The 14,746-nt window shown below is 45.4% G+C and overlaps 1 protein-coding gene across 3 annotated transcripts in view; it reads left to right on the top strand.

The window, feature by feature from the left end:
• Positions 1-14,746, top strand: part of Gapvd1 (GTPase activating protein and VPS9 domains 1) — a 90,340-nt gene that overhangs the window by 60,466 nt on the left and 15,128 nt on the right. For all 3 annotated transcript variants that reach the window (XR_016291020.1, XM_089582693.1, XM_089582694.1), the window contains exons 15-17: positions 2,143-2,248; positions 3,327-3,693; positions 5,485-5,725. Coding sequence is in view for 2 of the 3 variants with exons in the window: in XM_089582693.1 (XP_089438819.1) it covers positions 2,143-2,248; positions 3,327-3,693; positions 5,485-5,725 (714 nt within the window). In the remaining variant the exon portion in view is untranslated. The remainder of the gene's footprint in view (positions 1-2,142; positions 2,249-3,326; positions 3,694-5,484; positions 5,726-14,746) is intronic.

The following is a 14,746-nucleotide window of genomic DNA, read 5'->3' as shown; positions in this document are numbered from 1 at the left end:
TGGCAAGATTGCTATATGAATGACCTGCCTGTATAGTCCTTGCAGATTTACTTTAAGTGAGGCATGGTTTAGTTTAGCCAACAGTACTAAAGGCTGGATGAGGGAACAAAAAGACAGGACATGGCACTGATCACCAACTAAGGTGTTTATTGCATGAGTCACAATGCATGCTCTTGGTGAAAATTCAAGTTGTGTTCACTGGCAAGCATGCCAGAATGGCTGATATATTAGGTTTTTCTCTTAGTCATCTGTAACTCTTAACAGTTGTCAGTCACAAACTACACATAGCAGTACTTTTGGAGCACAGTCACTAACAGGTCAGGACCAGCTGCCAGCTCATTTGAAGGCTTGTGTGGGAATAGAACCTGACACTATTCTATAACAAACCTCCAGTCGACAAGCCTGGCAATACTACCACTGTAATCCATGTGCATTAATAAGCACCATGGTTTCAAAGAGGCACCATGGCCCGCTGCCTACATTCAAGGGCAGTGTGGCATAACCTGTGGCGTGCACTCCAAACAGCACTGATACACATTCTCTGCTTAGCTTGCTTCCTTAGGAAAAATTTCATGCTGTAGTGTAAGTGCAGTTAGGCAAGAACTTAAAAAAAAATTGCAGCCTCATCAAGGTTAAAAATGTCGCTATCTTTGCTCCTAGCCTTATATGTATCAAAATGAAGCAAGCTGCATAGTTTGCTGTTTGTGTTGTTTTTCATGCAGAATATTCTGTGCTGTGTTTTCTGTGTGTGATGTGCCATTTTATGGCTGTTGATCTTAAAGGAGTTTTGCAAAACTTTTTGAAGTGATGCCAGTTATATACCTCTGATGAGTCTTTGGTGTCACATGGATAGAAACTCAAAAAGACCTTCAGTCGTCTATGCATATCAGCTAGGTTTATTCAGTAAAGAAAATTCACAATACAAGCAAACAAAGTATATTTCCCTCTATTAGGTGTTTGAGGGGTTTTCATTCCCCACTTTACACTTCCTGTGACTAGATTTGGGGGGGCCATCTGAAGCAGCCATCTACATCTTGTAGAAGCATGCACTTCATCGTTGCCTATTTCAGGGGCTTCCCTAGGAATTAAAACTAGGGGATGTCTAAATTTTTAAGGGGGGTGGGGTATTGAGGGTACAGGAGAAGTGGTAGTCATTTTTAATTTTTTATTTATGTCATTGATGTGTCATGTAGGAATAACTATGTTTATGACTCTAGCACTCATGACAAAGGTGACAAAATTCCCCATCGTGTGTAAAAAAAAAAAATTTAATTTGTTACGAATAAAGGGGGTGCCATCATAAAAACAAGGTGTGTAGGGAAATCACTGGCCTCTTTGCTGTAAGCGTTCGTACAAGTGCCAACGACACCACTGTGTCACATTCATGGTGCTGTGTTGATTTTGCCAGCGTGCCATGGCACTAAGTCACATTTCAGCAAGTTGTTTAGAGCGAAGTGTAAACTGCGAGCTCCTGGCATGCAGTTTCCTCTTGTGTGTTCTCATTCGCTTGTGGGCCAACAATACAGGGCTAGAGGCCGTCATCTTGCACTCATAGCTTCCACTTCACTGCGAACAAGTTGTGGGGTGCTGAGGCTGCCTTGAGAGTTTCTGAATATGTATAGGTACGGCAAACCTCTGTAGTAGAGAGATATATGGTGCCTCTACTAGTGTTTTTCGCATCACGTGTTTCACAATGCTTTTTTTTTTTATGGCACGTACGCTAATTCTGTTGGCATAGTGTAATAGGTCGAAAACTGCTGCCCTGGGGCAACACCACCATTACCAGGAGCTTGAATTCTCATGCAGATGAAAATTTTAAATAGATCTGAACCTCGTTATAACGAAACTGAAATAGTGGATGTAACGAAGCATTGGAGATTCCCCTTGGAAGCTCAGTCAACACAGGCTGTAACGAAGCTACGGCTGTAACGAACTAATCACCAGGTTTCTTCAACTTCGTTTGTAACGAGGTTCAATGTAGGCATTACAACCTGTCATTGAAGGCATTACCATATTCCAGTCTATGCAACTGACAAGCGGAACACCTGCTCAGGATGTGCTGCAGTGCCCCTTAAGCCGCTCATTAGCAAAGCGTTTTTGATGTCTGCAGATTCATTTTATGTTCCTTCTGTCTATTTCCAGCTATCCCAATTTAGGTTTAGCTTCAAGCCCAAGCAGCGGAAGTCCAATGAAGTAACACAGAATGGTCCAGACACCCCTCGCTCTGTCCTGCCTGATGTGGGATCAGGTATGTCTGAGAGACAAGGTATTACATTGCATGTTGAGTTCCCAGGAACACATTCTTGATGAATGATTTCTGTGGTATTATTTAACAAGTGTTTCAGTTCATTGCATTTATAGCTGCATTATTACATGGAGTGCAAGAAGTCATGCATAGCATTGCATTTAATGATGCTATGACAAGCACAGGCAATTGCTATTCTTTCGTGTGTGATGCACACAGTAGTCATTCTGTGATTAGAGTTCACGATGCAGTAAGACCTCAGTAATTCGAAGTCATTGGAACCATAAAAAAATTCGAGTTAACTGGGTTTTCGAATTCACCCAGCACAACAACAACAAAAAATAAATGGGACTCGGGTAAAAACTTTCGTTGCGGGCACGCACTACCTATTCCCGACAAACTTTGTGATTGCTGCATACTGCCTTGTAAAAGTCTACCCCCAACTCATAGCTCATGCTGGCGCCCCAAGGCTCCAAATACGTCCCCCCCCCCCCTCCCCCCACCTTTCCTTCCCTCCCTTCCCCGTGCATTGACCCGCTGCAATACCTTGTTTTGTAGTTTCTCGGTGGGTGGAATCTTGGCACATACACAACTCAAAACAACAAACACTTAACGATGTGATCACAAGGACAGCAGCCTGAAGCCAATAGAGATCAAAAGTGAAAAAACTATGCTCCATCCTGCGGCCTGATGGACCAGCAGTGAACCCAACTGCAAACAGTCCTGCAGTTTCCTTGATATACAACTGCTTTAAGATGAATTTTTCTGCTTTTTCTAGCATACGGTCATTCAAGTTCACTGTCTCTGGCACGTGGTGTTTTTGTCAGAGAGTATTTTTCTTGTCATTTCAATCTTGCCTGATATGAACAGGCCTTCTCTGAGAAGAATATCCCATGTAAAGCTAACAGTTTTTAATAGTTCACTGGTTGCAGTTCAGTTCTCCAAAGCGCTTGAGAATTGAGCTTTGGTTGCTTCGAAGTGGTCAACCTGTAGACTTGAGTCCTTTGAAAATTGCACCAAAACACATTTGACAGTAACATCACAGTCCTCCAGTCAATAAAATGTAACATCTTCTTCCCAGATGCGGCTGACATTCTAGAGAAGTACCGAGGTGCAGGCCCTGCAGCTGGTGTTGGGGGGGCTGCAGGGGCGGCTTGCAGCAGTGGAGCGTCTCCCAGCATACCACTAGAGCCCCTGCAGCAGGCTGCGCCACCATTGCCACAGGGAGGGTGCGAGGAGGCCCTGGTGGAGGATGCCCAGAAGAAACTGCGCCTGGTACTGGCCCTTGCTGACCTCCCACAGGGTGGGCCCCAGGAGCCTGCAGCTCTCCTTCAGGGACTGCTGGCCCAAGCCACGCTGCTGCACAATAAGACGTTAGCCTCACATGTGCATGAGGCCTTGCGCTGTCTGCGCCTCCTGGATGAGCTGCAGTGCCTGCGTGTGCTCAGGTCAGTGGGTTTTCCAGCCCCTAATTGTCTTAGCAGAGGCATGGTAGAAGTATGGGTACTCGTACACATCAATAGAGGGACAGGTCAGTGGGTTTTCCAGCCCCTAATTGTCTTAGCAGAGGCATGGTAGAAGCATGGGTACTCGTACACATCAATAGAGGGACAGGTCAGTGGGTTTTCCAGGCCCTAATTGTCTTAGCGTAGGCATGGTGGAAGCATGGGTACTCGTACACACGAATACAGAGAACATCAGATGCGCACAAGTATTTGCAGCACCAAATTCAAAATCAAATTTCATGACATGAAATTACTTTCATTACTGTGTGCGTGTGTGGTTATGAGGAAAGGTAATGTGCAATAACTGTCTAATACCCTTGTCACAGTGGCAGTTTCAATGACCATTAAACTCGTTGTAGATTGACTGAATGAAGATTCATAAAGGGGCAATAAAAAGCAGCCTTGCACTGCAGCCTTCGCAATAGGCTGCACCACAGCTGCCGTTGACCTTGGGATAGAGCTTACTGTGTTAATGGTTTGGCTCGCAAAAGTTTCATGGAATAAATGAATTGCAAGTAGTGCTTGTCCGTATCTGTCTTTCTGTAGCTGTCTAATGTTAAGTATTATACACTGCACTAACATGTTCAGAAATCAGTTTTTATTCTGTAGTCCAAATGCTCACTCCTCTGACTGTTAAATGATCAGTTCTAAATAAACTCACACTATTCTTTGTGTGTGCACCATATCCCTGCGTTTCTTTACTTTTTCCTCTTTGTGTGCCCACAGTGATTGAGAAGTGCCCTGCAAGCACTGCAATGATAGTAACTGTGAATAAGAGGGAGGCAGCCACTGACTTGTGACAGCTTCACTGGCAAGAAATGGATGCTTTCAAAGCCAAGTGCATAGCATAGCATCAATTGTTGTCTATGGGTTATGCTCAACTGTGAAGTACTTGAATAGCTTTTCTGTTTGACTTTCATTTAAAGATAGCAGTTTAATGTGTGACTTTTCGTTTACTTACCGCTTCTCTCCAAGTGTTTTCACTGAATTTAACATTACTAGTTTGCTGCGTCTGGTGTCATTTATTGGATTGCATGTTCACTTTTCAGTGACCATTGAAATTTACTGTGGGGCAACAGTACAACTGGATGGCTCTGTAAAAACTTTGATGGTCATTGATTCAGTGGGCATTGAGATTTCCCATGTGTCAAGGGTACTACTCAGGGTGTAAGCTGAACAACGTGTTTCACAAAAGTGTGGAAGAGTTGATGAAAGGAACAAGAACAAGGCACTGTAGTGGATTTTGAAAATGATTTCGAATTCACTGCTGTCAGCTGGTTTTCTTTTCTCACGTAATAGAGCAGGGATTTTCAAATCTTTTCAGCCTCTGGGAAACTGAACAGCTTTCATTAATTGCTGAGAAACCCAGCTTATTGGCTTTTGTCCCTTCCTGACAGACATAAGTGAAAAAACGAGCATGTAAATGCGCAGGCACTCAAAAAATGCCACAGTTCAATTATTAATAACTTTTTGTATAGTGAAACAGTCTGCTGTGTCCTTTTACAGTGGGATGAGTTCCAAAACAAAGTGGGTAAAAAGAATCGTGGGGGCTGAGGTATGCATGAGTTTAGGCACTTGGGGACTCCAAAGAGTATATTTCAAGGAACCCAGTTTGAAAACCTCTGCAATAAATGGAATGTAGTAATTGTTTTGTTCTGTGGGAAAGTCTGTGGTAAAGCACACAGCATCTCGCATTTCACCAAGGGCCACACTGTCTCCTCTGCTTCACTGCAGGGCCCTGGAAGATGAGCACAGGCGACGAGCGCCTTACATTGCGTACCTGGTGCGCTGCCGTCAGGGGCTGCTGGCAGTGCAGGCACAGTTGGAAACACGCTTGCGGCGCACTCAACGTGATCGTGATGTCTGCCAGACGCACCTGGCCACTTTGTGTGTTCGTCATTTCCTTGACCCACGTGAGCCACGTGTCCAGGCCTTTTCACGCTCTTTTCAAGGCCTCACTGCTGCTGATGAAAAGGTACTTGCCCCTCCTTCTGTCACCTAGATGTTGATACCCAGTGCAGTCTTTTGTTGAAGATAGTAATTTTACTCTGACGTTGAGGAAGTATTCAGTGCGGTCTGAAGCTTGGTGCACATTCTGACTCTAATTCCCAGTGGCATGTACTAATTTCCTAGAACAGTTGAAGTGGTTGTTTCAGTTCATTTGCTAGAAAAGGTGCAAGCGCGCTGTCTGCACTCATAATCTTCTTGTGGTAGAAAACATAAACATGTTGAATTTACATAAATAACTTTTTTTTTTTACTCTAATGCCTGCACGACATTTGAGCCAGATGACATTTGAGTTTCGGAATGGTATTCGTACTCACTGAAGCTCTGCGGTGCTCCACATCAAATTTTAAGGCAGTCAAAAGCCTTAGCATTCACATTTCATACTGTAATGCTTGTTATAATTATACAGTAAAACCTCGATAATTTAAACTCGGGTAATTCAAAATCCCGGATATTTTGAAGAATTTTTGTGGTCCCGTAGTTTCTAATGTAAATCTGACCGGATAGTTTGAAGTGGCAGCATGAACCAGCCCGGTTAATTCCAAGATCTGAGGTGCTGCACGAGGATGTATGTCCCCAATTTTGCCACAAGCTGATGAAGCGACAGCCCGTCGGAGCTGTGAGATGTCACTGCAGAGTGATGCTGATTAGTAATACTGATGCTTGAAATGCGAAGCGCCCCAGCCCCAGTACTCTCAGCACAAAAAGCAATTGGTATGGCTTGCGGACCACTGGAGCAAGCACCTGCAGAGGAGAAGACATGCTTCACTGCAACACACGACGTCAAGGCGCGGCAGAGGCACTGGCATCGGAGCACCTCCCAACCCTAACATCATCAGTGTGCCTGGCGACACGACCATTCTTGTTACGTCCCCACAACAGGTTGACTGTGTGCAATGCCATCTTCGCCATTTCTTCCAGTAGTGTGCCGTTTTTAGAGGGTTAGGTAGACCTTTCTTCAAAAAAAAAATCTACTATCCTGAAATTCGGGATTGACATATACGCGGAGTCTACTTTTTTGCGGGGTCCCAGATAGTTTTGGAGGAGTGCCAGGTAATGTGCACTCCTTGACGGTGCCCGTTCCCGGCAGGACACATGATGGGGCTCCTTGCATCAAAAAAGTCTTTAATTCATACACAAATCAGTTCCAATATTCTAATTGTGCACCGTTTACCCGGCTCGTTTGCACTGGTGGTCACTTCCTTGGTCGTGCGATGGGTGGCTCAAGGGAGAACTTCCAATTACGATAATCTCCAGAGTGTGCGTCACGCTGGGATTCGAAAATACGGGACCGTTTGAAGTTCAGTTAGTCAACCGTTTGAATTTCAATAGTGAGGTGGCAGGGTCAAATGCCGCCTTTTCGATTTTGATCTCCATTGGCTTCAGACTGTTGTCCTTGTGACTGCAATGTTACATGTTTGTTGCTTTCAGTTGCGCGCGCACCACGATGCCATCCTGTGGGAAAGTACTACGAGGATCGGTTGATAAGTGTGGTAAAAAGCAATTAAAGGTAGCCAGTTTGCTGAAAACAATATTTTATTTTTCAACATAGTCCCCTTCCAGTTCCACGCACTTCTTCCAGCACTCCAATTTTTTCATTCCCTCAGAAAAAGAAAGGATGGTGCGAGGCCCCTGAAGTAGTCATTCACCGCTGAGATAACCTCTTCATCTGAAGAAAATTTCTTTCCACCCAGCCAGTTCTTTAGGTTTGGAAAAAGGAAAAAGTCGCATGGGGCCAAATCTGGAGAAAGGGTGGATGAGGCACAACCTTGAAGCCTAACTCGTGCAATTTGGCCGTTGCAACAAGGGATCTGTGGGATGGAGCGTTGTCTTGGTGAAAGAGGACTTTTTTATGCGCTAATTCAGGTCGTTTAGTGCGCAGTTCTTTTTTCAGTTGCTCTAGGAGTGTTGCATAGTGTGGTCCTGTTATCGTTTTGCTGTTTTGTAAGTAGTCTACAAAGATTATTCCACGTGAATCCGAAAAACACGGTCGCCATCACCTTTCCAGCTGAACAAACAGTCTTTGCTTTTTTTGGCGCACCTTCCTCAGGCCCAGTTCATTGCTTTGACTGTTGTTTAGACTCCGGAGTGTAATGATGCACCCACTTCTCGTCAGCTGTCACAAATCGACGCCAAAAGTCCTGAGGACTGTGATCAAGCATCGATAAACATTCCTTCGAGATGTCTTTCCTCATGCGCTTTTGGTCAATTGTCAGCAGTCGCGGCACCCAACGTGCACAGACCTTCTCCATCTCCAATTTTTCATGAAGAATATTGTGAACTCTCTCTGCTGAGATGCCTACAATCTCAGCTATCTCACCTACCTTCACTCAGTGGTCTTCGATGACAATTCCATGAATTTTCGATACCATTTCTGGCGTAGTGACCTCCACTGGACGCCCAGGACGTGCTTCATCTTGTGTCGATGTTCGGCCACGACTGAATTCATTTATCCAGTAGTAAATGGTCTTTAGTGATGGTGCAGAGTGTCCATGAACTTTGCTCAACTCTGCTTTAATTTGGGCAACCGTTTTCAATAAATATGTTTGATCACGGCTCAAAATTCAGAATGTTCCATTTTGGCGGTTATCCTACACAGCTCGGTGCCAGTGGCTGTCACAAGCTTACTAACTGTCAGTACAAGCCTAAACACATTCTGACGTCATATGAAGTGCGCTTCTCACGCGCCACCTACAAGAAAACACAGTTGTAGCACCATCTCTTGTATTTTTACCACACTTATCAAACAACCCTCGTAAACAAAATGCGGCGGCGCACGGCCAGACTCGAGCGGCGGCGGTGGGTGATACAAAGTGCACGCCGCCGCCTCTCCAGTCCCGCCGTGGGCGACAGGACAAAGCACGCGGGACAGGGTGGAGTGCATCGACTTTCATTTTTGTCAGCAAGGCCAATGAGCTGGACAGTCGACTTTTGTGGGGCAATATACGGTAATCGCAAAGTTCGTCCAGTAAAGGTAGCACGTTCCCGCAACAAAATTTTTTACCTGGGTTCATTTTTTTGCTGTGGTCAATTAATTAGAAAACTCAGTTAATTCGAATATTTTTGCAGTCCCAATGACTTCGATTTGATGAGGTTTTACTTTATTTTGACAATTTTTCTTTATTTGGCATGAGTGATGGCTGTAAGTATCATTGTGAGACGAGCATTTGTCTTTTTTTATTAATATTATTTTCTGGTAACGCTTGGGCTTTCTTTCTGCTGCACATCACTGCATTATTTGTTTGCTCATCTTGTATGTTTGTCACTTGTACCTTTTTAAGAATATAAATGACAGCAAAGAGGCACTGCTAGTGAAAGCTTTCAGTTTGCTTTGAAGTATTATGCAAGGTGTACACTATAATTAAGGTGGCTTTTAAAAACTGAAACCAGTGACGAAGAACAGCTGCACTCCTTAACTGCATGCCTAATGAAGCTACTACACTGTTCAGCCTCATTGGCCATCACAATGATTGAAAGAAACGACCGCCGCGGTGGCTCAGCGGTTATGGTGCTCAGCTGCTGACCCGAAAGACGCGGGTTCGATCCCGGCCACGGCGGTTGAATTTCTATGGAGGCGAAATTCTAGAGGCCCGTGTACTGTGCGATGTCAGTGCACGTTAACCCCGGGTGGTCGAAATTATTGGGAGCCCTTCACTACGGCGTCCCTCATAGCCAGAGTCGCTTTGGGAAGTTAAACCCCCATAAACTAAACCATAAACTAAACTATAATATCTCCTCTGGATGAAGATGTGTGCCAATAGCCAATGATCCAATGATGGCAACAAAGGTGGAAAAGACCTTTGAGCAAACTTCACACAGAGTTGCTGATCAGAGCTCAGAAGTGGCCGGCCCATAGTAGCAAAACAGCTGCTGTACTTTTCCATGCACAAAATATTGTTCATATATATAGCGCTCTTTTTGATCTATGTATTGTTTTTTTTTTCTTTTTTTCACTGCCCCACCCCCTCTGTTATGCGAAAGCCCCGAGGGTAAAATAAATGAAATGAAATGAAACCTCGCCATAAACCAAACCATTGAAAGAAACTACCATGTTTACTCACGTAATGGGTGCGCTCACTGTTTTGGCTGTCGAAATACGTTAATATCCTTTATCTCTACCTTTATAAACACACCCCCATTTTGATTCTTCAAAAATTTGTTGGAGGAAACCATGCTGCTAGGAGGCGTTTAGGTGCCAGCGAAGTGCACGTCCTTTCACACCATTGCACTAGTAGGGAACACATGTGCATTAAAATTATCTGTTGCTTCAGACCTCACTGGGGCCCACTTAATCTGAGTGAGGTCTGAGGGCTAAAAATATGGCTGGTCCAGCTCCAAAGCTGTTTCATGATGCATGGTACAACTATGCTGGCAATGCATTGTTCCACTCAAGGCTCTTCCTAGAATTACTGTCACATGTCACATATCATACTGCATCCCATTACTGACTTTCAGCACTACCAAAGGCAGAGACCTGCTCAGCCATTCAGGAGAGTACTTTTATTGTGTTGCTCTGCACATAGTCATCTGTGTGTTGTCTGCTCGCGGCATACACAGATATGGTTAGAAAAAAAGTATAAATTGACGCTGTCTACACACCGCACGTGTGTGCACGCTTGTGTATGTTAAATACAAGCATTTTACGGGACATTACGCTGTTTGTCATATTCACACTTTTAGTTCGGCATTGCAAATGCAAATGCAATGAGACTCAGCCTAGTGGTGCCATCTGGTTGTTAGGATGGGAAGCATTTTTGTCAACAAACCGATGCTCCTCTTTAGGACTAGAATCAGCAGAATCGTCGCTCTAAATAAAAAAAGTAGGCAGATTTAACGCTCATATGTTTTGTTATAGGCGAGGCAAGATGAAGTGAAAGCCCAGTGCCCCATTTATGGCCAGTTTACTGAAAACAGCAGTAACAATGACGATTTCAGACTGAAACATGGGGTCTTACTTCGAATTGGGGCGCCATTTTGGAAAAGATGTTTTAGAGCACGTAAAAGTTGCGCACGCTAAACTCAGGAAATGGCGTATGTAACGTGAGCGTACATTAAGGCTGGAGATGAAATAGCGTTTGGCGCATGCGCACTTTTAAAGCACGCTATCTCATATTCACTACATTCCACAGCACCTGAATGTTGCCCGTGGACTCATCACAGCTTTGGTAGTACCACAAGAAGCTACTGGGATGGAGTGTAGGCATTGCCACGGTGAAGCAGGGGTTACATGTATACACGTCTACATGCATACTTGGCATGTGCACCAGAAAGGAGAATACAGATGTTATATAGCATTCATGTGCTGTGCAAGAGCAAGCACACAAGCTAGCAGCTCACTTCCACCAGGAGTGTTTTGCCTGCCAGCATGCCAGACGCACAGTTCACTGGGTTTAGCTAGGCTTAGCATTCCTTGTGTGAAAGTTGCAGCAGGCTATCATAAAGCTTATCACAAAGGTCTAATCTTGTACAGTTCACCCATTAAGGGACTAGCACAAGCAAGTCTCTGGTTATACGGTCAAAGGGCAATGCGAGACGATGTGGTCGAGCAAGTGAGTCAGCAGGTTAGTAGAACTTGCAGAGTTGTTAGTTAGTGCTCTGTCCTGCCAACTTCGCTCCTTCTTGTGCTGTCTTTCTGCGCTTGAAACCGATTCCAAGTTGGTATACACCAGCCTTTCACTACTGCACATCTTTGCACCACTGCTCTGTACTGATTATTCACCAGCTATGTATGACTGTGCTCACAGGTTCACACCCTGCTCATTGGGGGTGGCAATATTTAGTTTTTATATCAGTATTTCGTAGTCGCTCCTGATTTATAGGGTGATGACCTGGAAAGCCTAATGTGCAACAGTGGCAAGCTTTACAAGCACAAAAATTCCTCTGTTATCAAAATGCAATTCACGAAAAACAAGGTACCTGCAAAGCCTGGTGTGGTATGTGTGCTAAAAACTGAATTGTGAGATATCATATATAGTACTCACATAATGAACCCACTCTTTTTCTGAAAAAGTTTTTTTTGGAGAGTCAAAATTTCATGTCAATGTCCGCCCACCTGTTCATCCATCCATCAGTCCATCATCAACAAAAGCACGTGGTGATACATGATCGTGTCGCCAGTATTTAGCATGGTTCGCATCGAAAGGTGTTTGTTGTATTATGGTAAGATCTGCTGATTTTGTGATAACCGGCGGTGCCAGCCAGTCACGGAGAGGTCAAGCAAACATGCTGAACACCAGTTCTGAAGGTCAGGTTACACGTTTTTTTACGCAAGGTTAAAAAAACTAGTTCGCAGGATGGTTAAAAGTCTGTAATGCAAATGTTTAAGCCTTAGCTGTGGTGAGGGGTTAGGCATTTTCGCTCCCGATCTCCAGCTCGCCAAATCGCTTGGGGGTCTGAAGGTCTTGCTTCCTCCATAACACTTCAGTGTGGAAGGTGTTTCATAGTGTCGTGGTTTGAACTGCTGTGCTTCTGTCTGGTGCTGAAGCACACCCCGGCTTTCTAAGCATACAGCAGCGCAGCTGGGCGCACCACAGCGCGCCCAGCAAGCCACCGCCTCCTGTCAAGGGCGCACAGCGTCTTGGCACTCTGCCAAGTTCGCGGATTCCTTCTGCTCGCCCCCTTTTTCCCTGCAGGAGCTCTCGTTAAAAGACAGACCAACACACCATGATATTATTTGCACTCAGCATCTTGTCACGGTGCCAAGGTCTGCACTGCAGACGGTGCGAAAACTGAAGAGCACGCTATGAAAAGCTGTTTAAAAAAAAAGTTAATTCTCAAGGACAAAAAGGGAGGGGGGGGGGGGGGTTCATTATGCGAGTGGGTTCATTACATGAGTATATAGGTAAATATGGCCACCAGGAATGCTGCGCATTACAGCAAGAGCAAAGTGCTGTCTCACACTTGTCCTGGTGCAATACAAGGCAGGCTGTTATGAAACTTTACTGTCCTCGAGCATCCTCTCATTCCACTGATAAGTGGAAACGGCTCAGCCACCCTAGCACCCAGCACCATATGGCACTATTTCACCGCTACAGCTGTCAATCACTTGTGCTAATCTGTTTTCATGCACACTGTACTGTTGGCATCTGCAATAGAGCACTGCACGGACCTCAATCTGAGGCCCAAGCCCGGCCCGGGCCCGAGACCTGAAGCCCGAGCCCGGCCCAGGCCCGCGGCTTCAAGCCCGGGCCCGGCCCAGGCCCGCTAAATTATCGCTCTAGCGAGCCCGGCCCGGCCCGTGAATCCCGGAGTGAAGCCCAGCCCGGGCCCGGCCCGGCCCGTTTCACAGTAACACTTGAGATTTGCTGCTCACTCTGAGCAAGTAGACTGCTACTAAACGGATTAGAAACTGGCCGACAAAGGTTCCGAAACCACAGTTTGGCTTGCAGAAAGTTTTTTTTTTTTTTAACCCAGAAGGAAGTGATCACGAGTAGTGCTCACCAGGCCCGTCTTTTGGACAGTGATCTCGTGTAGGTGCGCAAAGAGAAAGTCAGAAGTTCCGAAAGCCAAATAAAAAGAGCTGCATACACGCGTCATAGACTACTTTGAATTCCCTCGTGATTTTAATCAGTTACATTTTGCCGCCCGGAAGTATAAACATTAAAGCTGCCTAGCAAGCAGTGGGATGACATTTTTTTAGTGAACGCGATCACACATGTTGCACTCATAGCCGAACTGGTCGCCTTTCAGGTGAAACGAAAAGCTAAAAAGGCTTGAGTATTTCACGGTGTGTGTTTTGAAGACTATAAGCGTTCTAAACTAATATGTTCTTCCTGAATGCATTTCTAATATTGTATAGGTATGTTTTGGGATGACGAACGATCATTGGACAATTAAGACAGGTTGAATTTAACTCTTACTGGAGGAGCAGAACATAACGCGCGAACCACGTGATAACTTGCAGGGCAAAAAACTTGTCCTGACAACCAGGCTGAAGAAGGAGGGATAGATGTAGTTATGAGATCAGATTTACATAGTCTCGGGAGCTTTTGTGGCTATTTCGTTTACGAGACGATCCGGTCAGCTGATGAAAAAGAAAACCAAACACGCTTAAGTTCGTGAGTTTTCTCACATGAGAAAAATATACCTATAAAATAAAAGCTATGTTTTGGGGCTTAAGGGCCCAAGGGGAGACAGGCTGTGAGAGACACCGAAGCAGAGGGCTCCGGGTCATTTCGACCACCTGGGTTTCTTCAATGAGCAATGATACTGGAAAGTACATATGGCTGTCATGCTTGCCTCCTAAATAGAAATCTGGCCGCCGAGGCTAGGAGCAAACCCTGGTTCCCCGGCTCAGTAATCCATCGCCTTAACCACTAAGTCACCTCGGCGTGGAAGTAAGGAAATAAATAAGTCAATGAATAAAGCTTAGTTTTTTTTCTCAGGCGTACTATAACCCATAGCTCATCCGTGTCGGTGCTCCAATGCCGCAGTTGTGTACTTCACTCTGCAATAGTGAATGAATAGTCGGACACTAGCTGTTTCTGTACTGACCCAAGCCCGAGTCGCGTCCGCCGCATTAGGCCCGAGCCCGGTTCGGGCCCGCAACTTCAGGCCTGGGCCCGACCCAGGCCCGCAACTTCAGGCCCGGGCCCGGCCCAGGCCCGACAAAACAGATCATGTCCCGGCCCGCCCCGGGCTTTTGGGCCTGCCCGAGCCCGTGCAGTGCACTAATCTGCAATACCTTCTGCAATGAGGCCAGCAGACAGACAGGCCAGGCAAGAACCACCTTGCACCAACGGCCGTAGGTTGCATACATGGAGCACCACTCTGAACCACTGTGCCTAGTCATGCACCGCTTCGCATTGTTATACACACATCTCCACCTCAGCTCTTGTTCAGAATAACTTGGGGTGACATGAGGTTTGCCAATAGAGTGCAATTCTATTAGCCTGCTTGTTATGTTATTTTCGTCATTTCAAATTTCTGCTAATATTTCCCCGCGTATAATGATCATCACCCCCTTATCCTAAATTTTTGTGGATTTTGG

This window comes from Amblyomma mixtum, chromosome 3 (assembly GCF_055824585.1).
Source record: "Amblyomma mixtum isolate Tamu chromosome 3, ASM5582458v1, whole genome shotgun sequence".
Lineage (NCBI taxonomy): Eukaryota > Metazoa > Arthropoda > Arachnida > Ixodida > Ixodidae > Amblyomma > Amblyomma mixtum.
Note: the sequence above shows the minus strand (reverse complement) of the source record. Positions and strands in the feature narration are given on the sequence as shown.